We start from the raw sequence: 26,044 nt of genomic DNA on the forward strand, positions 1-26,044 counted from the left end.
CCAAGATCTTTTTTGTTTCTTTTTCGCTGTTTGAATTGGCCCTATCCAACGTGTTTTACCAACCAACCAACTAATCAATAAATCAATCAATCAATCATGGTCAATCAATCATGATCATGATCAATCAATCATGTTTCATGATCAATCAATCATGTTTCATGAAAAATTGAAATTTAATATTGTTCTTGCGTCACTTCTGAAAAAAAAATCCACATGTACTCTGAAACTACGAATACAATCGACCTCAAAATTTGCAGTCAGCAGGGCATACATGTACTAAAAGTTTGTAAAAAAATTTGGTGCAGATATCTCTCAAAGCTTTTCCTAGAGAAAAAAAATTGCAATGCCGTAAAAATTGCTTGCTAGGTCCGTAAATTTCAGTAAAAGCCTACAATAAAATGTCCGCTCCGAGATTGAAATACTAATCTGTGTTACAAACAGGTGCTGAAAAATGTACATTATCAGAAAATAATCCATAAATGTGTTTTAAAGTTACACCGGATCAAATAAATCCAAATCATGCACTGTTTGTGAACTGTCATCAAAATGTCAATTTCCTACAATGACAAAAGAAATTACATTGTGTGCATTCCGTCTCTATACATGTTGTCTGTTCAAAGTCCCCACCTAAAAAGGAATAAAAAGACTATCTTTTCGTTATTATAAACCCGTGTCACGTGATGTGGCGCGCGCGCTGTACCTAAAATAAAAGAAAAACTTTCCAAACTAAACATGAAACTTCTCCGGTAACAATAATATAGACCCCATACAGAAACAAACAAACAAACAAACAAACAAACAAACAAACAAACACCCCCCCCCCCCCCCCCCCCCCAAATTCAATTAATTTTAAAGGGGGAAAGACCCCCTACAATTGCTTTAAAAAAGCAATTGATTTATATTGTAAAAAACCTTTTTAACCATTCTGTTCCGTTAATAAAAAAATTAAAAAAATCTCCCCGAGACCCCCTTTTGCCCCCCCCCCCCTTTTTTTTTTAACCCTCCACTTACAACTGAATATAGGTTGTGTGCTATCTATCCTTTCAACGGAAAACGAACGACAACTCCAGTTTTTTCCATATTATTAGGTCTTTCCACTTTTCTGTGGAAAGCCTATTGTATTTGTTCTGATTATTAGGTCTTTCCACTTTTCTGTGGAAAGCCTATTGTATTTGTTCTGATTATTAAGTCTTTCCACTTTTCTGTGGAAAGACTTATTGTATTTGTTCTGATTATTATTATTATTATTATTATTATTATTATTTTTTTTTTTCCGCCAACTTTTGTTCTTGCGATAAATGTTTGTTTCGCAATATGTCGCTTAGATATTTCTCATATTGTATCGTATAGTTTATGTGCTTTTAAATTTCACCCTGCTAAGCCGAACCATTTTCTTTGCAAGAGTTATCTCCCTATTCACTGTTGATAATCAGAGTGCATCTCCTCCGTAACAAAAAAAGGTATCGACAAAATTTCTTTTACACATTGTTCGTTACATCCTCAGAAAGTTTTGGCGTATTTTGATCAAAGCGATTCGATGAAATCTTATAGGAGTTATCTACCTTTACAAAATAAATTTGTCGGTATGTTTATTTAACTCATAAACAATTAATCGTATAACCCTGGAATGCTTTTATTTGAGTCCCTTAGGTCTTAACTTAGAAAATGAGGTCAAGGTCAAAGGTCAAGGTCAAATTCTTAATTTTGACTTTTGCTTGTTTTTGCATTTTCTCCCTCACTTTGAGAGATACATAAAAAAGAACAAGTGCAAAATGTCTGCTTAATTGTAATGAAGATATGCTACATTTAGTCTTATACAAATAAATGGCATCTTATAGGAGTTGATGCCCCTGAAATGTCTTGATATGAGGTTATTTGATTATAGCTTCAAATAAGTTCATTATGAAGGCATTTGACCTTGTACAAAAGGTTAGGTGTCAAATGACCTTGAAAAATGACTACCGGAAGCGACCTTGAGAAAACCGGAAGTAGCTTTTTTTGCAATTTTTTCATCTAAAAGTACTCATAATCCATATATTTCGTCATATAGATACATATATGTATTTGAAATTTGAAAAAAAGGGAATTCACGGATCTCGAAAGGATCAATCCCGAAATCCCGAGCTTAAATAGTTAGTCTAACTATACAAATCCTTGCTAAAATGAAAGTCTTAAACCTTAGAATGTTATATGCTGTTCCACAATATTAAGCAGCATATAACACAATAAAACATTTTGGTATCAGGATTTTGGAATATTAATTTGTTCTTGTATTACTCCGGATATCTTGGTACCCGAAATCCGGATTTAAAAACATGAAATCCGGAGTCCCAAATTTTCAGTCAAGAAATTTAAATCCCGATTTCCCGAAATTTGAAAAAAAGGGAATTCACGGATCTCGAAAGGATCAATCCCGAAATCCCGAGCTTAAATATACCCAATCCCGACGTCTCGAAAAAAGGTCCCCCATCTTTATAAACACCAACTAGGCTGTTGCTCACATTAACACGTATTTGGTAGCGGCCAAACTCGCATGCAAAATAATTAGAAATTTAGGCGGTATTTCAGCGCGGCAAGGTTTAAAACCAACAATCATGCAAAATGCTCAACTGTTGAATTTAAAACATGCATTACAAATATCCAATACCTTGAAAACACATTATAAGTCTAACACCGAAAAAAATATACTCAAATAGGTTTAAAAGACTTTAAGTCAACAGTTCTGGATGACACCTACTTTGAATTTTGATTGCAATCATTTTACTGAACATTAGGCATATTCAACATATTTTACATTAGTACCGAGATGACCACATTAAGTGTCGATTTAACCAAGTGTAGATTTGGCTACACCCGGGTGGCGATTTCACCTGGTGCCGATTTGGGCCTGTTACCTGTTACCTTATCTGTAATTTCCGCCTCTGTCAGGCGCATCATACGGTGTAACTTGGCTGTTGGTCAACGACTTTACCGTCAAACTTTTTTCAGGGAATTTGTTAGACACCTCCTCCTACCTACGCCCTCTCAATTTATGTTAAAAATATAATTTTAATTTATACTGCTTAATAAAAGATTCACTATTCTGTTCTGTTTTTGTAGTATTCCTCCACTATCTTGGAGAACCGTTGTTTATACAACGTAATACGTCCACTACTGTTCTTCAATTTTGGACTGAAACACCACCTAATCGTCTGGGGAGATACTTATTAAAAAAAAAGATATAGATCCTAGAATTAAAATTATTATCTAAACAGAAATGCAAAGATCTTTATTACAGAATAACATTAATTTTGAAGACATGACAAATCCGGAATTTATATCCAGACAAGCCGGGGTTGTTAAAGTATTAGAAAAGTTAGACTGGTTTCCACATCCGCTTGCATGCGCATACTGGCACTGACTTATATCTCGGTTTGACATTTCGAAGTTAGTTTGTACATTATTGAAGAAACAGTTTTCTATCGTCATTTATTCATCGTTCTTAAGTTTAGGTAAGCATAACGAAGTATCCGTTCACTGGTTATTGTCAAGGACGTGCGTATAATTCACGCCCACAGGCACAGACACAGCACAGGAGGTTGAAATCCTATCAATGAGGGTCTATAAATATGTCAACTCGACTATCACAGTAGAGCTTCTCTCGTCGCTTCTCTCTACGAGAGAAGCTCTACTGTGATAGTCTGTTGACATATTTATAGACCCTCATTGATAGGATTTCAACCTCCTGTGGACACAGGCAGTTGTTTATGAATTTATAATTCTTTGTTTATAATATCCATGGGAAGGTCGACTAACTATATAAAGCTTCTGTCTATATCATATGGACAGTTGACCTTCCCATGGTTAAAAAGTGTCCTTGTTATTGTTGAGCTTTTTGACATTACTGCCATTACAGTACATTCCGGTTATTTGCATAGCCTATTTGTCAGACGAAATTATGCAATAAAGCGGAGTATGCTTATATCCGAAATGACAAATTACGGAGTCAAATAACATCGATAGTGCAGATCAGCAAAGAAGAAAGATGTACGTCCATAGTCCACTTACAACATAATGAATGCTTATTTATTCTAATAAAAGTTATTTGTCTACTGTCATACATTTTATTTCATTGTGTATTCTTTCAATAAAGTTTATAAACACATTTTGTTTTAGTTTATTTATGTACCGACTTTTCCTTTACCTGAGATACAAAAATAAAATTGTTCTAAAAATAGATTTGTTTCTATGACCCGGATGTACAAATTAAATTGTTACGCTTTGTTTAAAATAAACTGTTTAACAATACATGTACTACACAGTTTATAATCATTGTAAACAATAATTGTGCAATGAACTGCCTTTGATATGCAGTATTTACCAATTACACAGTGATGTTACACTGTTACTTTAACACCGATAGTTTCGTTTATGCAAAGCAGTTAACAGGTGATGGGGCCATGCACAGGTTATTTGCTGGACACGAGTGTTGAAAGTGAGAAAATATAATAATCAGAAGTTAATTTTCTTTTAGAAAAATATTAAAAAGGAAAGATTGATGTATAAAATTCTTCAACCATATATAAATTCCCTGTAATATTTAACATAAATGTAGATCACCCACGCTGAATTACGAAATTACACATTGGATAATGATCGATAATTAGCAGGCGTTAATGTTTTAAAAATTCACCCAAAATATAATCTATGAACAATGTTTAAATCCAATCAATAATTAACACCTTTTGAGATAGAAGATCATAGAATGGTTGTGTTTTTACAACAATCAGCTGATTGACATTTTTATGACCTCGAGGCTTAAAATAGAATATGGGAAACTTTACCTGTGTACACATCGAGGCCTTTTCTATAATCATATAAACACGAAAGATACTGTTTTAAAACTTTATTTGAATAACACACAAGTAAATGTGAAATAATAATGAAATTTATGATATGCATTCAAGAAAAATATACTTAGCAAATTGCCGTTTCCGGTCAAAAATCTCGTCAGTTTTAACTGAGCATATCTAGCTGGCGATTATTTTCTATGCAATAAACCGAAATGCCACTTGTAAGGCTATGCATATAACCGGACAATTTAACATTAGGTGAATGGGAAATGGTTTTGTGCAGGAGAAAAGTATGCAATTAACCGAATTATGCTATTAAGCGGTATGCAATTAAGTGGAATCGACTGTAATAGGAAATAGAAGGGACAATACACCTTGTTGCTAGATGCTATGAGGTATCAGGTCCGTTTGCGCCAAATATACTTCTGCACCCTAAACGTTCACACCTTGCACGTTCCCACCAAAGTTCTGTTTCCCCTCTCACGTTTGCATCCAATTTTAAAGCAAATTCTAGTTGAATAATTAGAAAAAAGGGATTGTTGTTTTTAATTACGTTGATGTAAATACTGCATGTATCCAGCTATAAACATTGGTAAGTTGTTCACCTATGGACATTTTTTTCTTACTTTTTATGAAGACTTAGGTTTGATTTTTTATTACCATGTATTAAATTGTCAAGCTTGGTTACTTTAAATACACCTAATCGCTAGTTATTCCATTCCGAATTCGAATATGTTCTAAAATTACACAACTTTTTCATCCAGTTGAAAACATAAATAAGCTTTATTTAGAGTTGGCAAGGTATATAAACATAGACAAACATAAGTTCTAATGAGCTTTTAACCGACATATATATATGTGACTTTTTTAAGAATACAACAATTATAACAATACAACACATTGTACATGTTGTATCTTTTTCCAAAATAAAAATATTCTTTTAAAAGTTTTGTTAAAAGCTTTGGTTTAAGATAGATTGACCAATAAACATTATTTAGAACAAAATTTTGATAAATCATCAAGTCATTTTTGATGACCTGCCTTGGAACTAGAAAAAATAACAATATTATCTACATACATGAGGCAGTCAATCCTGTGACCGTTTATATCATCAGCATCTTGGCTTTCCTTAAATGCATCCGGTAAATCATTTATGAAAATCTTGAAAAGGTTTGGACTTAAAACTTGCTTTTTGAAAATAAAAAGTAAGAGTAAGCACATCACCTCCATTTGTATTTTAACACATAATTCACTTTTATTGTACATGTCTCTCAAGATTGCATAAAAGTTACCACCTACATGTATATTATATTTTAATTATATTTTAAACCAGAATGAATGACTTTGTCAAACGCTTTTTTGAAATAAAAAAAGCAAGCATAAAGTTTCCCACCTTTCATACTGGTGTACTTATCCATTATAGTTTTTGATACAAACATGTGATCTGATGTCCTACTTTTACTTGAAAAAACAATCTGACGTGGATTTTGTCTTTATGTGTGATGTCATGAAGTCATAATGGATTTCAGTATTGACCCTCAATATACATCATCTACATAGAAATAGAAATATAGCGTCAATATACCTCATATGTACCTTTTTTCTCAATTTCATATTGTCTACTTTTCTCCGGACAATATGCCGTAGTGTCATGACTATATGAATTCCAGTCAATATTTGTTGTATGATAATACTTTTTATATTTCAATGAAGTAAGAATTTATAAGTAGATATACATGTAGGAAGATGTGGTATGAGTGCCAATGAGACAACTCTCCATCCAAGTTACAATTTATAAAAGTAACCATTACAGGTCAAGGTAAGGCCTTCAACACGGAGCCTTAGCTCACACAGTACAGCAAGCTAAGAAGGGCCCCAAAAATTACTAGTGTAATACCATTCAAAAGGGAAAACCAACAGTCTAACATGTCTAAACTTCATAAAAACTAGTAACGAGACACACTTATGAACGACATACAGTCAGGGAAACTAAGTGTACAAGTTTTTTTTATTTACTTGAAGAAGTGAAAAAAATATACAAATATAAGTAAATAAATGATGTTTGAATAATCTCTCTTTAATTTTCTCAAAAAATTACTTGTATCATAATAATAGTTTTTCTTACAATCCTACAAAAATTCTCAACTTATGAGATGTAAAATCAGGGCTTTAATGATTTTTCCCAGGTAAGCTCATATTTTTAATTAGAGTTCAATGTTCTTTCTCATTTATCACTGGTATTAAAGAGATAATCGTAATTGAAATTACGATTATACTAATATTGTGATGGTAGATATACATAAAGGTTAAAATCTTTTCTTAAATGTAGAATGTTTTTGTCAATAGTTACTCTGCTGCAAGGTTTATCTATACCATTTCATCATATTTGAATCGTAACGGTGCACTGGAATTGTCTAAGCGCTTTAAAAATTGCTGTTGAAAATTTCTGAATGATTATCGTAACTCGGAAAAAAGATAATCGTAATTATGGTATTTAAAAATGAAAAAATAATCATAACTGGAAAGTGTTTTATTGATAATGACACTAAAAACGTATCTGATAGTATATTATGAAATTATGGCAATGAATTATTCATGAAACGTTCCAACATCTTATGACATTTCTTTTTATGCATATATTATTAATAGTTTTTATGAAAACAGCTACATACTAACATATCATAAAATTGGAAGGGTGAACAAGCTTCAAGAAATTTATAAATGGGAAAAAACACGAACTATGTTTATATACAGAAATTTCCAAGAACTAGGTATGCCACAAAATATGTGAATGAGCGATGGAAATTATGATACATGTACATGACAATAATTGTCAGGCGACACGCATGTGTCACCCTACACCAGATTATCCTGAAGTAAATGATATAGTTAATATTGTTTAAATTCATACATTGCAGGTGGCTATATGGGCTATTTCTGCCCCCGGGAAGCTACTGTTGATTTAATTCTAGAACATATCCTATTATGCCATAACGAAGAAGGAAAGGCATTTAGTATTCGTCAAAAACAGTTTGACGAGAAATTAGGGGCTACAGTTTTCATGACACTTTATTATACCCCCGCTTTAAAAAGGGAAAGAGGGGTATACTGTTTTATACCCCTGCTTTAAAAAAGGGGGGTATACTGTTTTACCTCTGTCTGTCCGTCCGTCAGTCAGTCCGTCCCATGAAACTTTCGTCACATTTTTCTCAGGAACTACAATACATGGATTACTGAAATTTGGTTTCAGGGTTTAACTAAGTCATCTATACAGTGTGATGAGTTATCAGATTGATCACTTGACAACTTCCTGTTTACTGAACACTTGTATGATTTAACACATGATAGCCAAGTTGAAAATTTTCGTCACATTTTTCTCAGGAACTACAATTCAAGGATTTCTGAAATTTGGTTTCAGGGTTTATCTAAGTCAGCTATACCGTGTGATGCCTGTTTCAGGGTTTAACAACTAAGTCATCTATACCGTGTGATGCATTTTCAGATTGATCACTTGACAACTTCCTGTTTACCGAACACTTGTATGATTTTACACATGATAGCCAAGTTGAATATTTTCGTCACATTTTTCTCAGGGACTACAATTCAAGGATTTCTGAAATTTGGTAACAGGGTTTATCTAAGTCAGCTATACCGTGTGATGCCTTTTCAGATTGATCACTTGACAACTTCCTGTTAACTGAACACTTGTATGATTTTACTCATGATAGCCAAGTTGAAAATTTTCGTCACATTTTTCTCAGGAACTGCAATACAAGGATTTCTGAAATTTGGTTTCAGGATTTATATTAGTCAGCTATACCGTGTGATGCGTTTTCAGATTGATCACTTAACAACTTCCTGTTTACCGAACACTTGTACTATTACACATGATAGCCAAGTTGAAAATTTTTGTCACATTTTTCTCAGGAACTACAATACAAGGATTTCTGAAATTTGGTTTCAGGATTTATATAAGTCAGCTATTCCGTGTAATGTGTTTTCAGATTCATCACTCGACAACTTCCTGTTTACTGAACACTTGCATATTTTTAGACTATTAATATTATCCACTTGCGGCGGGGGTATCATCAGTGAGCAGTAGCTCGCAGTTTACTTGTTTTTCATGGATGATAACACAACTTAAAAGTTATAAAGAACAAGGGATAACTTTGAAAATTAACACAACCCACAAAAAGATAAAAATTCATACATACTCGGTATATGAAAAGTATGCTGCATACATATGCATGGAAGATATTGTAGAGAAAAATATTGAAGGTACTTTACAAGGAACATTTTTGTATTTGCATACTTGCCATATAATTAGTACTTTTCTAGCAAATGAAAACAATAAATATTTAAAATCATACATGTATATTATTATATCAGTATAAAATAGAAAAAGTGAATTCAAAGGAAAAAATATGGACGGCAATATTTATTGAATTATAAGGAAAAGGGAAATATTAACACTCATATCACCCGATAAAAGTATCAACTAATAAATCCGATAATGCAGTCATAAAAGTTATTGATGGAAACTTTTGTTCATTTCGCACATAATTTTAGTATAAACGTGATATTGGACGCAAAAATATGACATATGAAAATGTGGTATACGTGACTTTCATTTTGAGCAATGAATTGAAAGAATTGCACTTTTGGGATATGGGATATAGCTAATCCATCCTTTTTCTCCCCCCCCCCCCCCCCCCACAAAAAGAAACAAAACAAAAAACCAAACAACAAACAAACAAAAACAAACTTAAACCCGCACTCAACATTGAAACTTTGAAAAAAAATAAAGATATAATCTACTCACCACAATAACTGACTTTTCCATATCTTTAACAGGTACATGTATATATCAAAAGGTTATGTATATCGTGTCAGTTAATATGAAAAGAAATGTATAGGTAAATTAGATATTAACCTGTAAGTTTCTTCATTTATTTTTATATGCGTTTATGTCATCGTTTAACTGAACATTTGCATTTTTAACACATAAAATACCATTGAAATACTGAAAGACATATTTATTATGTTTCAGTCACTATTATCCGATAAAGAAAATTACAATTATCAAAGAAGAAAAATACTATAGTTATAGATTATCGTTGATCATCTCAACAAGATTGATTTTCTTGCTTGAGCTGGAACAGTCAATGTCAATTTCATGTCAATTTCGTTAGCAACGCCACGTGGCCTCCTTAGTTTCGAGTGATAATTTTTCCATCTCAAGCGAGAAGCATGATACGAAAATTATCACAAAAGAAGATCAAAAGAAAAATGCACAAAATAGCGATTATTATGATTATCATCCCAAATTTTTCAACGGCTATTTTCAAAGTGCTTAGACAATTCCAGTGCACATTACCGATTCAAATATGATGTTATGGTATAGATAAACGTACATTTAAGAAAAATGAGTATTAAGATTTTTCCTACATCTAATGTCGCCATATTGGGATAATCGTAATTTCAGTTACGATTATCTTTTTAATACCAGTGATTAATTCAACAAAGAAACTAATTGCATAAAGATCTGAAGTATGTGCACAAGGTCTTCAAAAAATGCTCCTTGGGGGCTTGTAAATGAGCAGTGTTCTGAAGATAAAACCAGGAAGCAATTCCCCCGACATATTTTCTGTTAGCAAAGTAACCTCAGTGTGACCCATTTCAAAAAAATCTGATGATTGCAATACGCATGGATGTCCTTAAAATAAACTATTATCTGAATTTTTATGTTAAACACGTGCTCAATTGCCATGCTTTTTTGTTTGTATTTTGTCCATTGTTTACGAACTGGTGACAATCGTTAAAATTTGGGTTCAAAAAACAAACTTCAATTACCTGCCATATTTTCACAACAACACAGACCGATTGAAAAAAAAAATTGACGATTAATATGAAATTTACACGAAAAAAAATATAAATGTGTGCTCAGAAGACTAAGTTTATGATTTTTGTATCCATTGGTTCAAGAATTGGGAGAACATTATTTTTCACCGGTCACTTGTTTTTTATGACTAAGTATCCTACAAATTTACTTATACTGTAAACGGGGAAATTTTCGCAGTAGTTTTATTTTCGCTATTTTCGCGGTAAGAAGTGAAACACGAAAATAAAACGACTGTGAAAATATCAAGGAAAAACTCTTTTAATTACATTGACTTTTACAAATTGTGACTTGGATGGAAAGTTGCCTCATTGACACTCATATCACATTCTTTTATATCTATTTGTATGAATAGAATATCTATAAGACTACTGTCATGACTGTATAACACTGATTTGGAAGACGACAAATATATAATTTAGATATAACTGTATCTCTTAATAAAAAGCAATGTTAAAAAATATGTCTTTAACTCAAATCAGTTATTTCACTGAACAATGCTGAAGCGAACATTACGGATATTGTTATGTAAACAACACTCATTAAAATTATGTAAATGACACCTGTCAATCAGTATAAAGGTATCACCTCGTTGAATCTACTGTAACGTTGATCTGATCTAAAGATCGATTAATTAGCATTAATCCTGACAGCTATTTGTTTTCATTTATTCCTAATTGAGTGTACTTTTCTTTTATTTTGTATGTGTTTTTACAAGCTTTGAAACATGCTAAACTTTGAATCTACTTTAAAATTAATGAACCGAAAACAAAAGATTTCTGATTGATTTTATCATTTGATTTATTATATATGTAAATCTGTTCACTTTCCAAATCATTTATGAAAATATTTATCTATTTATCACTGGGAAATCGCAAATTCAAAACGACACGAATAGGGATAGTGTAAGTAAATCGCGAAATAAAGACGGTGCGAAAATTACCCGGTTTACAGTAATGTGTATATTTTTTTTTCTACTTCTTCAAGTAAATAAAAATAACTTAAATAAGTAGTACCCCTGAATGACATAAATAAACAATAAGATTCATTATGTTTTCTTATTTATTTTCAGATAATTAGCATTGGAGAATAAGCATTTGACTGGTCTTATGGTCACAGTTGGTTGCATCCTGTATAATTTAGTAAGGATTATTCAAGAACAATGTAAAACATTAGACAAATCTTTTCATACCATCAGGTGCACATGACAGATTTCTTAATTAAGCACATTCATGACATTTGAGACCAAAAATCTAAAAAGTTGCCAAAAGATCATATTCATTTAACACATCTGAAACCAAAAATTTAGAAAACAAGCAATTAATTTCATTAAACACTTTCAAAAACCAAAAGTTTTAAGATCAAACACATTTGAGATTATTTTCAGAAAGAAAACAAATATGTTGGTAATTTTAAACAGGAAAAACATAGCCAGTGAGCTAATAAAACACATTTGAGACCAAAAGTTAAGAAAGCAAAGAAGTTTTAAGTATTCTTCCTTGGAAACAAAGGAACCCTTGCCCACATTGACAATTTTTTTTTTATTAGTGTCTTTCTTAATATCCTGGGTTGATTATCAATTGAAAATCCAAACTTTGTAAAGAAATATTCAGTGTAGTATTGTCCACTCTTTAATTATAAATATATATAACAATATGGCAAAGCTTAAAAATGTATAACAATATGTCAAAGCTTAAAAATATATAACAATATGTCAAAGCTTAAAAATATATAACAATATGTCAAAGCTTAAAAATATATAACAATATGTCAAAGCTTAAAAATATATAACAATTTGTCAAAGCTTAATGGTATTTTTATCCCAGTTGCAGTAACTACTATTTTATATTGATACTGATAATATTAGTGTTAAGAATTTGTCAGTTTTATTAACTTTGCATTTTGATTTTCAGATCACAATATAATTACTGGAGAATTTGCAGTAAAATTAGCTATAGGTCACAGTTGGCGGCCTACTTTATATCCTGGTAAGGATTATTCAGTCAGAACAAAACAAAGATTTGTGATAAAACAAATCCTGTTATGCTTGCAATATGCACATGACTGGTTTGTTACTCAAACTCATGTTAGACCAACAGGTTAAACAATGAAAAAATAAATGGCGCCTACATTTAATACATTTCACGCCAAAAGTTAAGAATCAGACATGTAAAGGTACAGTACTCTAAGGACATACTGAGATTGATAACTTTGAGAGGCATTTTATTGTGTCTGACATGACAGTCTTAAGGACAGACACAAAAACCAGGTGTGATCCCATGCTGTTTAGTAATTAAGGTTACCTGAATCATGGAGCATAAATGATAAATTTGTTAAAAGTCTTCATCAAACACACTTTTATTATCAAAAGATTTAATAGAAAACAAACACATATAATATGTATAAAGTTACCTCCACCTATGTAATAGCAAAAGATTTATGAATTCAATAATACTTAATTTTAATTGTAATATACTGATTGGCATGTCCACAACATGAGTTTAAAATCACATCTTTTACATCACTTACTACCGTGCTACAGTCCATGCCTAATGCAATGTTAATTATAAAAAATGAACAATCTTTACCCATTGGTGCTTACAAGCACTTTTATTAATGTTTTGTCCCTTTATAACCTAATAGGATATTTGTTTTCTGTTCTCTGACTTAAGTTTGTCTCAACTAAATTTGATAAAATGCATCTATAATGTTTGTGAACACTGAATTAACCCTTTATAATGTTATATGCTAGCTGGGGCAGCATCTGTATCCCTATAAACACATTCCCTAATATTTATCAACAAATGCAGAGAACTTTAAACTTTAGTCATGATTGTAATGCCAATGTATATATGCTATACTTAAAATCTTTTTCTCTTATAGGTCACAGTGAAGTCCTTGAACTATAAATCTGGTTGTTTTTCCTGGATACAAAAACAGATTATACTTGGTAGGAGTCATAAGAAAACAAAGAAGAATATATTGTAGATGTATTAGATATTTTATTCATAATAATATAATTTTGTTTGATCTTAATTATGGATGTAAATTACCATGAGAAGAAGGGAAGGCTTACATGTATGCCCTTGCCCATGTTGCCCCAGAGCAAATGAACCTTTTAAAATGATACATCTTTATGTAAGAAAAAATGTTTGTTTTGATTACTTCATTGCCACTATTAAGAAAAGAGCTATTTCAGTATTATGTATGGATTCACATTGATATGAGACACAACATTGTTACCTTGAAAAATTGAAATTATAATTATACATTGCTCTTCAACTTCATACTTGACCTTTATAAAAAAATATATTATAGCATCACTGATGAGTTTTTTTGTAGATGAAGTGCACGTCTGGCACAAATATCAAATTTCAATCCTGGTATCTACATTTATGATGAGTTTATTGTAAGGTCTTTTATGATGAGATGGATAAACTTCAACCCCAAAAAAAACAAAACAGGATTGAACTATATAATATAGCAATATTATCAGGCTTGTTGTGAAAAAAGTGTAGTTAACATGATTAATGAATGCTATTGTCATTTCATATTAAAGCAGACTAATTGCTCCTGGCTTCTCCAGTGACATTTGAATGTTAAAATTGTTTTGTCCATCCATTGGACAATGAGTTCAACCCATTGGGGCTCTTCTATTTTACTACTTCAACACTTACTCATTATTTTTTATGCCCCCACTAAGCAGAGGATTCTATACCCCTTGTCTAAGCCGAGGGGGCATTAAGTGTTACCCTTTAGTACATCCTAAAGTGGGTTTCCTATCTAACTTAAGTTAGCCTCACCCAAATGTTATGAAACTTGCACACAATTTTTATTTTTAGCAAACTTAGATCAAGTTTGAATTTTTGTGTCGCAGATGTCACTTTACCACTCTGAGTCATGCCCTTTACAAATTGAAAATTTGCACAACTTTTTGTTTTGTTTCTGTTCTCCAACTTCAGTTTCCTCAACCAAATGGTTTGAAACTTTCACACAATGTTTATAAGCACAAAATACAGGTCAAGTTCTCATTTTGGTGGTATTGCTTAAACCGTTCTAGAGTTATGTCCCTTTACAAATGGAAAAACTGCTGAATGGTTGTTTCCATTTTCTTACTTAAGTTTGTCTAAACCAAATGTTATGAAACTTATTCACAATGGGTATTACCACGAAACACAGTTTACCCTAGAATTTTTGTGGCGTCATATTTTCTGTTCTGAAGTTATGTCCCTTTACAAATAGAAAAATTGCAGAAATTTCCATTTCCCTTACCTAACTTTAATTTGTTTCAACCAAATATCAATTTACTTATACAGAATACTCAGTACTTATAACCTTGTAACTCAGATCAAGTACAAATTTGCGTCACTTTTACAGTCATAAATGGTTATGTCCATTTATATTTTTATATGATATGCAAGTGGGTGTATCATCTGTGTCCCATGGGCACGATCCCTATTTACATAAAGATAAAAAAAAGTATAAATATCCTGTACATGCTTGACATTGATGCCTTATGATTGGAAAATTTTGTCATGCATATGTCTTGTTTATGACTACGTCAAAAAGTACTGGTATGGGGTTTTTATGAGCAATCTTTTCTGGGATCATCGATGATAAGTTGTCTCTATTTTACATTTATATGTAGAATCATTGCAAGGTATATATGTTATCATAGGGAAATTGTAAATTCGTAGCATACTATACAGTTGGATATTTGTGGTACAATCATGTAGTTGTTTCATTTTTGTCTTTCGGGTTTTGGTGGATATATGTCTCATTGGCAATCAAACCATAAATAACACATTCTTATAGTTCTTAATTCTAGGGAGTTGTGAAACTGTAACAACACTGTTGTTGGCATGATTATTCTTATTCTTCCTGAAAATGCAGGAAATATTTGCTACTGGATATTAAGCATAAGACTATCAACATAATTATACTTCTTGTCATCTTTAAATGGTAACATTAAGATTAAAAATCTAGATGGTTAAATATGTTCAAAGCACCTCTAAACGAAAAAAGAATATGGTTTACTACTGTGTGTATAACTGTTTGCTAAATATCTGTCAAATTGTAGATTTCAGGTATATGAGAATTAGAGACATGGGAACATAAGTTGTCTATTGACAATAAAATACATAACTATATTTGATGTGCAACAAGTACCAATTACAAACTATAAAACATAGATCAACTGCAATAAAGTTGACAAACTACAATAAACTCATTATAGATACCAGGATTAAATTTCGTATTTAAGCCAGACGTGTGTTTTGTCTACAAGTTAAAAGACTTCAGTGATGCTCAATTCCCAAAAAGTTAAAAGGCCAAATAAAGTACTAAGTTAAAAAGCATTGATGACCAAAGCCACTGTATACTATGCAACAATGATCTAAACACATACATGAGTAATCAATAAAAATAACATGATGCTTTTATGAAAATAATTATGTCAGTCTGCAAAAATGAAGACAGCAAAACAAACTTTTTAAGGAAGCTAATTTACTTTCAGGGATAAATTCCCTGATTTTGAATACAATATTTGATAGCTCAAGAACGATTTGGTGCAATAATTTAACTGTTTAGTATCCAGCGTTGTGTAACTGATAAATTACAAATATATTTTACTCCTACACAACTTGTTTTCGTTATTTGAGAAACTAGAATATATACGATATTAAATAATATATTAATTTTCTTTTTCAGATAATGCCAAAAAAAAGCAAAAAGGCAAGAAGTACTAAGCTGAAAGAAAATAAAAAAAGACAGAGAAAAGCTAGACAGGAAAAAAACAACAATCTTAGGGATGGTCAGTGCAACAACCAATCAAATAGTAAAGATCAGAGCAACACCTCTCTAAACTTTCAAAATATAGATCAGAGCGTCATCTCTCAAAACTGTCATGATTTAGATAAGAGCGTCATCTCTCAAAACTGTCTTGATTTAGATCAGAGCATCATCTCTCAAAACTGTCATGATTTAGATCAGAGCGTCATCTCTCAAAACTGTCTTGATTTAGATCAGAGCATCATCTCTCAAAACTGTAATGATTTAGAGCAGAGCGTCATCTCTCAAAACTGCCATGATTTAGATCAGAGTGTCATCTCTCAAAACTGTCATGATTTAGATCAGAGTGTCATCACTCAAAACTGGCATGATTTAGATCAGAGCGTCATCTCTAAAAATTGTCATGATTTAGATGTAAATGAGAGAATTATATTAGAAAATGAAATTGAAAATATATTAGAAAATGAAATTGAAAATATATTAGAAAATGAAATTGAAAATATATTAGAAAATGAAATAGAAAATATATTAGAGAATAGAATTGAACATTTATATGAGGATGAAACTGAAAAACTAGTTCAGAGAGTCAGCTCTACAAACTATCAATACAAGAGGAATACATATGATGATAATAAATATCAGAGTAAAAGTGATATACAAAATCAGACAGAAAAACTAGACCAGAATCAGGTTGAAAAACTGGATAAAAAGCAGATTGAAAAACTGAATAAAAATCAGAATAAAAAAATTGTTCAAAATCGGACAGAAAAACTGGATCAAAATCATATTGAAAAACAGGATGAAAATAGGATTGTTAAAAAGAAGTATGAAAATTTTATTGAACAACTAGATCTAAAACACAATTGTCCATATATAGAAACTGAGAGTGAAATAGTACTTATGAATAAAGTTCAATTGGAACAATATCAAAGTAAAATAAACAACAAAACTTCAATCAAAGCACAATGTAACAACAAAATAAACACATCTAAGGTTAAAGATTGTGTAAAGGATAGTAGACCAGGTATTAGAAATACATTTGTACAAGGTAGTTTTCACCAAGGAGATTTAAGGTTTGGTATCAACAGTGGAAAGCAATGTGTGGCAAATTGTTGTTCAGCTCTCGCTTTTAGTAAATTGAAAGATTTAACCTATTGGGATCAGAAATATTTAGATAAAGTTCTGATTTATGGGAATGATTTATATAGCCGTGTTAGTGGTAATAATCATCACTTATTAATATCCGACCTACCACCAATATTAGATATATCAGGAAAATTGATGCAATTGTCACTAAAAGAGTCGATATCTGCTGTAATAGATACATCAGAAAGTATTGATTTTAGTGAATTTGGTAATTCTTTGCCATTAGATCAAGCTTTACAGGAATCCCTTGTAGATTATGATGCTTGCTTTATATGTGCATATGATACTTCATTTTTAGCCTTGAAACATGGCGTTGATTTATTTTTGTTTGATTCACATGCAAGAAACGAGTTTGGTTTAAAGCACAGTAATGGCAAAAGTTTACTTTTAAAATTGAGCAGTCTAGATCATCTTTATCAATACTGTTGCAACATGGTATCAGGAGCAAGTCAAAATCAGTGGTTTGAGGTCACTGGAGTAAGCATATCTATAGTTGGAGAACCTGTAGTGTACAATAATGGTGATAAAAGTCCTGAAAACCATAAAGAAATGAACAACACCAACTATAGCAATATTGGAAATTATGAAACAATGAACACCAGTTACTATGAGCTGCCTGAAATTGTTGAAGTAGAAAACGAGAAAGGGTCAACCCTTACAAAAGTTCACGAAAAAATTAATGTAACATTTGACATCTATAGCTCTGAAAGTAATGCCAATAATAATATCAACAAGAATGAGTCTGATGTTGAAATTGTGTCTGCAACTGACATGACTTATGATTTTAAACCAATCAACACTATTGCAAAGAAAAAGCTTTGTCTCATTGTTAAGATACCAACTAAGCATATTCCCAAGCAAATCACCAATACTATTTTTGATATGGGCCCCCCATCTACTACAAAATCTATCACAGGTGATGGCAATTGTTTGTTTCGAGCTATTTCATATGCACTTTCAAATAGACAGGAGTTTTATGGAAATATAAGAAAAGCTATAGTTGATCATTTGATAAAAAATGCAGAAATGTTTAAATCTTTTTTACAGCCAAGATTCAAAACTATCACAGAGCACATACATTCTCTCCAGATGAAAGAAAATAATGTATGGGGAACTGAGTTGGAGATTATAGCATGTGCAGACCTGCTAAAAACTGACATTTACACTTATTACAATGATTCGTGGATTAAATATTCTTCGTCTCAATTATGTAACAAAAACAAAATTAATGTTCAGGCAATCTATCTTCAACATCTAACTGGTATTAATCACTACGAAGTTGTCACAGCTGTAAATCAAAAGTCAAGGTATCAAAACAGAATGCAATCTAGTCCAGTTGAAAGGGAAAATTCTGAATTTGATAGGAAATGTGAGGTGCCAACATTGAAAATTAATGATTCGGATAACTCTTCGGATGATGAATCAAAAGTCTTATCAAAAGCTGAAAAAGAAAGGATAAGATACAGGAAAGATGAGGAATTTAAAGCAAGAAAGATTTCCACTCTGAAAAGAAAATATAGGGAAAATGAGACATACAGAGATATTGCAATACAAGCAGGTATCAAGAAATATCGAGAGGACAAAGATTACAGAGATGCTTTAAAAGAATCTGGAATTCAGAAATATCAAGAAAATGACAAGTACAGAGAAAAATTGAAACGAGCTAGTGTATATAAGTATGAAGAAGATGAACAACACAAGAAACATGTCAAACAAGCAAGTGTTCAAAAGTATAAGGAAGATGAAAAGCACAAGGAACTTGTAAAACAAGCAAGTGTACAAAAATATAAGGAAGATGAAAAGCACAAGAAACTGGTCAAACAAGCAAGTGTTCAAAAGTATAAGGAAGATGAAAAGCACAAGGAACTTGTAAAACAAGCAAGTGTACAAAAATATAAGGAAGACGAAAAGCACAAGAAACTTGTGAAACAAGCAAGTGTACAAAAGTATAAGGAAGATGAAAAGCACAAAGAACATGTGAAACTAGCAAGCCTAAAAAAGTATAAGGAAGATGAAAAGCACAAAGAACATGTGAAACTAGCAAGCGTACACAAGTATAAGGAAGATGAAATGCACAAGGAACATGTGAAACAAACCAGTATAAAAAAGTATAAGGAAGATGAAAAGCACAAAGAACATGTGAAACAAGCAAGTATACAGAAGTATGCAGATGATGATTCACACAGATGTAAAGTTAAACAACAAACAGAAACACGTCGTGAAAATTTAAAACAGGAAAACAAACAAATAACTGAAGTTATCAGAAAATTTAAGGATGCTGTTAAGAAAGGTCCAGAATGTGTTTGTTCTTGCTGCTTGAGGCTGTTCTTTGAAAAACAGGTTCTAATCTGTAAAAAGGGGTCCTATGATAGTTCTATATATGATTCATGCACAACAGAGAAATATAAACACATATGTACAGATGACTGCAATACTCAATGTGCTTTTGAAGGAACATGCAGAACAAGTCTATGGATTTGTTATACTTGTCATCGTAAAATGATGAGAGGTAAAATACCTGCAGATTCGTTTTCAAATGGTTTAATGCTTGAAGATGTTCCATTAGAATTAAAACAGCTAAATTCAATAGAGCAACAACTAATAGCCCTGAATATTCCATTCATGAAGATAATGGCTTTACCAAAAGGAGGACAAAAAGGTGTTCATGGACCTATAGTTTGTGTGCCATCTGATTTGAAAAAAGTTACTACGATACTACCAAGATCAGAAGATGAAAGTCTTTTACTTAAGGTTAAACTGAAGAGAAAACTTAACTACAAAGGCTATGACAAATACCAATATGTTAGACCAAACCATTTGGAGCAGGCACTTGTGTATTTAAAGGATAAAAACGTGTGGTATAAAGATGTCGCTATCAATGATGAATGGATAAACCCTATCCCTGAGGTAAATGATGATCAAGTAGTGAATGATGAATCCGATTCTGATTCTGATGATACTAAGATGATGGGGAATAAAGAAATACAGAAAGATGAGTTAGAAAACATTTCAAAGTCTTCGAAAGTAGGCAATGAAAGAGAGGTAGAAAGCGAACAATATAGCTATATTGATGATAAGTTACGTGGTGTTCAATTAGATACTTGTTTACAACCTGCGGACATAGGACAAGAGGCTTTAGATTTATGCTTTGATCAAGTATTTAATTTAGCCCCAGCAGAAAATAACAATCCTCTAAGTGTTCTAAAAGAACCAGGTATTGAAGCTAAAACCTTTCCTGTGCACTTTCCATCAGGTAAAAATACTTCGGATGAAGACCGTGATGAAAAACTGACAATTGGAAGATACTTTAATCTTCGATTAATGAGTGTTGAAAACAGATTTGCTAGAGATACCAACTACATATTTTTCAGTCAATATTTAACAGAGCTCAATAGTGTTATTTCAAACGTTCAGATATCTCTAAGAAAACAATGTCCTTTTTCGAAAGAAGGAAAGAAAGTTACAAGAGAAATGCTTTGCAACAAGGAAACCTTAAAAGAATTATTTAAGAAAGATGAAGCTATAAAATATTTAAAACCCATTCGAGGAACTCCTCCCTATTGGCAAAGCTCACAAAAAGATATATTTGCAATGATAAGACAGTTAGGAGTCCCCACATTCTTCTGTTCTTTTTCTTCTGCAGACTTTAGATGGTCAGAAATTATAAACACAATTTTAAAACAGCAAGGTGACACGAGAAATAGTGAAAATATGACATGGGATGAAAAATGTAAAGTTCTGTGTAGCAATCCTGTAACAGCAGTAAGAATGTTTGATCATAGATTTCATATGTATCTGAAGGATGTTATCATGTCAGAAGCTCAACCAATAGGGAAAATAATCGACTATTTTTACCGAGTTGAATTTCAACAAAGAGGTTCTCCCCACACACATTGTTTGTTTTGGGTAGAAAATGCTCCAAAATTTGGTGAAGATGATATTGATGACATTATTACCTTTATTGACAAGTACATAACATGTGAGATACCAGATGAAAAGGAAGACAAAGAATTGCATGACATTGTTATGGCAGTACACCAACACAGCAAAAAACATTCAAAATCTTGTAAGAAAAAGGGAACAGTATGTCGGTTTAATTTCCCAAGACCTCCCTCATCTAGAACATTTATATCAGAACCAAGTGATCCAGATAAAGATTCAGAGGACGATGAAGAATTAGCAAAGGAAATATTGTCCGACTTATGGGAAGTTATTAAAAATCATGAAGATGAAAACTTAAATGTTTCTGAAATTTTCAAGAAGATAGGACTTACTCAAGAAAGCTTCGAAACATATTATCGTTTTATCACCAATCGCAATACAGTAGTCCTCAAACGTCAGCCAAATGAAATATTCACCAATCAGTATAACCCACATCTTTTGAGGGCTTGGGATGCAAACATGGACATACAATATATTTTAGATGCATTTTCCTGTGTTGTATACATTATAAGTTACATAAGTAAAGCTGAGCGAGAGCTAGGATTACTCCTCCAACAGACTAAAAATGAAGCAGAAGAAGGAAATCTAAATGCTCAACAGACTATGAAAAAAGTTGGAACTTCATACTTACACCATAGAGAGATAAGTGCACAGGAAGCAGTGTTTAGAGTAACTGGATTAAGATTACGAGAGTGTTCAAGGAAAGTAGAATTTATACCTGTTGGTGAAAATCCATGTAGAATGAGCGTTCCTTTGAAAGACCTAGAGAAACAACAAAATTGTAAGTCTCTTAAAAGAAAAACACAAAATAGTGACAGCGAAGATGAAGATGAAAATAGTACTTGGATGAACAACATTGTTGATAGATATAAAGGTAGACCTCACATTGATATCTTTATCAAATTGTGTCTTGCAAGATTCACTTCTGAATACAGTGTTGTACTAGAATCACAATTACCACAGAAAATTAATAAAGACACAACTTTCAAACTTGATGGCTCACTTGGATATATTAGAAAACGCACAAGAACTTCACCTGCAATTATAAAATATCCTCGTTTCTCTCAGGAAAATTCCCCAGAAAAATATTATCAAAGCATTTTGCAACTGTATTTGCCATACAGATATGATGAACAGTTAAAACCACTCTTATTTCAAACATATGAGAATTTCTTCACATGTGGAAGAGTTAAGTTTCAAGGGGATAACACATTAAGTTCTGTGAAAGAAATTGTTATCAAAAACATGTCAGACTTTGTGAAAAATGGTCATGATTTAGAGGAAGCAGAAAAGCAATTTCATGAAAAAGATCCTAAAGAAGATGCTTGGTGTGAGTTATGCCCAGAAGCAGAAGTGAATAGAAGAGAATGTATAGATGAAGGCAAAGTATCTAGTGTGATTGAGGAGGATTTATCAATACCAGATTTGAATGAAAAGAGCTCATCATCTGTTGGAACTAATTTGCTGTCTGTTTCTCTCACAAAAAATGAAATCATTCCAAGGCTAAGAAGTTTGAATGTGAAACAGAGAAGAATTCTCTATAAAATAAGAGATTGGTGCATTCAAAAAGCAAACGGAAAAACACCAGAGCCTTTACATTTATTTATCACTGGAGGAGCTGGAACGGGTAAAAGTCACTTGATCAAATGTATTCAATATGAAGCAACTCGAATATTAGCACAAACAACAAATAATCCAGATGATCTCACAGTTCTGTTAACAGCTCCAACTGGAACGGCTGCATTTAATATCCATGGATTGACAATTCATAGTGCTCTTGGAATATTCAAATCACTCTCACCTGATCATGCAACTCTTAGTGAAGACAAAATTAATTCGCTCAGATCAAAGTTAGAACATTTGCAAATCTTGATAATTGATGAAATTTCAATGGTCAATAAGAAATTGTTGTTTTTCGTTCATGAGCGACTCAGACAAGTTAAAAAAAGACCAGACAATTGTTTATTTGGAGGTGTTTCAATAATTGCGGTTGGCGATTTTTATCAGTTACCACCTGTTCGAACAAAAAGGGTAGACAAATTGTATGTAGATGACCCTTCTAATCCCTCAAATCAGCTATGGAATGGCTTGTTTGAAATTGCCGAGTTGGATGAAATAATGCGTCAACGTGAGGATGGAATGTTTGCTGAACTACTAAATAGATTGCGTGTTAAGCAGAAAAATGAAAGTTTGTCATCATCTGATAAAGAAACATTACAACACTGCTTTGGTGATAGCCCCGATGAAGCCTTGCACATATATTCTACAAATGCAGAGGTTGATACCTTTAACAAGGAGATGATAATGAAGCAATGTACAGAATCAAAACTAATTGAGGCACAAGATTTCCAAAAAGACAAAACTTCAGGGAAATTGACTCTGAAAAAAGTACATTGTTTAAAGTCAGATGTCTGTCTCCCAATATCTATTCTTTTAGCTGAGGGAGCAAGAGTAATGCTAATCAAGAATGAGGACACAGCAGATGGTTTAGTAAATGGTGTAATGGGAACTGTTATATCTATCAAAGACTTCTCACCAAATTCCCTCCCAAGTACAATATATGTTCACTTTGACAATGAAAGAGTAGGAAGAAATGCAAAGGTACAAAAACTCATCAGTGGAAAACACTGTGTTGGATTGAAACCTTCAAGTGAAGACATTCCTTTAAGCAATTGTGTAAGAAAACAGTTTCCATTGAAGTTAGCCTGGGCTTGCACAATTCACAAAGTTCAAGGATTAACAGTTGAAGAATGTGTTGTTGATCTGAATAAATGTTTCACATATGGTCAGGCATATGTAGCCCTTAGCAGAGTTACATCAAAATCTGGTTTACACATTGAAAGCATAGAAGCTGAAAAAATTGACAAGAAAATCTTCTGCGATCCTGATATTGTAAAGGGTGTTTCAGAAATGACAAGATTTTTGCCTGAAATTGAGAATACAGCAGAGGAACATACACAATCTTTTCAGATAATGTATCACAATATTCAAGGTTTACAGACTCATGCAGAAGATATTAAACAAAATCCAGACTTTAGAAGTGCGGATTACATTTGTCTTACTGAAACCTGGGCTAATCAAGAATTCACTTGCTTTGAAATGGTGGGATATGATGGTTTTCATTTGCCCAGATCTCTAGCTTTTCAAGAAGATGATTCTTATTATTCTTCTTTAAAGGAAATGCAGCATGGTGGTGTGTGTGTTTTTCACAAGCTTTCTTCAGAAACAGAATTGTGCAACTTGACATCAAACTTAGAATGTATAGTTTTCAAGATTCCAAGTAGAAATGTTTTTGTTGCTACTGTTTACAGAACCCAGAGGTATAATCTAGGAAAATTTTTGGAGAACATGGAAACATTAATCTGTAAATTGGAAGACTTGTCAGAAAGAGTTGTTGTAATTGGCGATTTTAATCAAGATATTTTGAAAGGTAGCTGTACAGTATTAAGTTTCATGTTATCAAAAGGTTTCAGACAACTTGTTAGTAGTGCAACAACAGAAGGTGGAACTCTTATTGACCATGTGTATGTAAAAGGATGTCATGATACACAGGTTACAATTATTCCAACATATTACAGCTATCATGAGGCACTGAAAATAGTTGTTCCATATGACTAATGAGGGTACGAAGAAACAACATGTAGAACAAAAAAAAAACAATATCGTCAGTATTAAACGAATGTCAGTTTTAATTTTGATTTTAAGAATGACATAAATTAAAAAAAAATATGCCTCCTGAAGTCCAACCCTTCGTCCCCGTCGTAGGAGGCGGATGTCAGCACTGAAACATGACTTAGTGCTGACAACAAACAGGGCTCTGGCAACAAATACCGTATATGACCATTGTAGTTATTTAGGTGTTTGGTCATCCTGAATATGCATGAAACATTTGCCACTGGATGTAAAGCAAAAAAAGATCCAATCAATTAATCAAGATAAATGACTAGAATAGAAAATTTCATAATTTTTTTTACACATATGTGAATGTTTATTTCATAACTTTATGTTGTATTCTCACAGTGACCATTAATGACTAACATTTGAAAATTACTTCACCAAAAATATGCAGCAGCATCAACATACAACTTAGACATTGTCCATGAATTCTTTATAATTAATTGATCATCAATTTATATATTTTACAGAATGAAAATTAATATTCTACAGAAATTTCAATTGTTTTAGCTCTTGTTCATTGTTTAATACATAAAATTACAACTGCCATTAGGTGAAATAGTTGATAATGATTAATCATCAAAGAAGGATGGTGTGACTTTTAGCATGGTTGTTGAATCAATGGCTTTTAGTAATGGTAAGTCATATATTTTATTATTATAGAAGATAAAAGTATTTAGAAACTTTATATTTTTGGAATTAATCTTAAATAAGCTTTCATATGAGACTGGAAGAAACTTTACTTCACCGGAAGTAGCAC

General features: G+C 32.2%; 1 protein-coding gene and 1 long non-coding RNA gene across 2 annotated transcripts; both read left to right on the forward strand.

Moving 5' to 3' along the window:
* Positions 1-3,386: 3,386 nt before the first annotated feature.
* LOC134683148 (uncharacterized) lies at positions 3,387-14,109 on the forward strand. Its single transcript, XR_010100962.1, has 4 exons — positions 3,387-3,491; positions 11,804-11,873; positions 12,645-12,719; positions 13,615-14,109. It is a non-coding gene; the product is annotated as an uncharacterized LOC134683148 (long non-coding RNA).
* Positions 14,110-16,443: 2,334 nt separating this feature from the next.
* LOC134684781 (uncharacterized) lies at positions 16,444-25,227 on the forward strand. Its single transcript, XM_063544089.1, has 3 exons — positions 16,444-16,543; positions 17,030-18,495; positions 18,715-25,227. The coding sequence occupies exons 1-3, from the start codon at positions 16,444-16,446 to the stop codon at positions 25,225-25,227; spliced, it is 8,079 nt and encodes a 2,692-aa protein (XP_063400159.1).
* The last annotated feature ends 817 nt before the right edge of the window (positions 25,228-26,044 follow it).

The sequence above is a fragment of the Mytilus trossulus genome, chromosome 9, assembly GCF_036588685.1.
Source record: "Mytilus trossulus isolate FHL-02 chromosome 9, PNRI_Mtr1.1.1.hap1, whole genome shotgun sequence".
In the NCBI taxonomy this organism is placed as follows: domain Eukaryota; kingdom Metazoa; phylum Mollusca; class Bivalvia; order Mytilida; family Mytilidae; genus Mytilus; species Mytilus trossulus.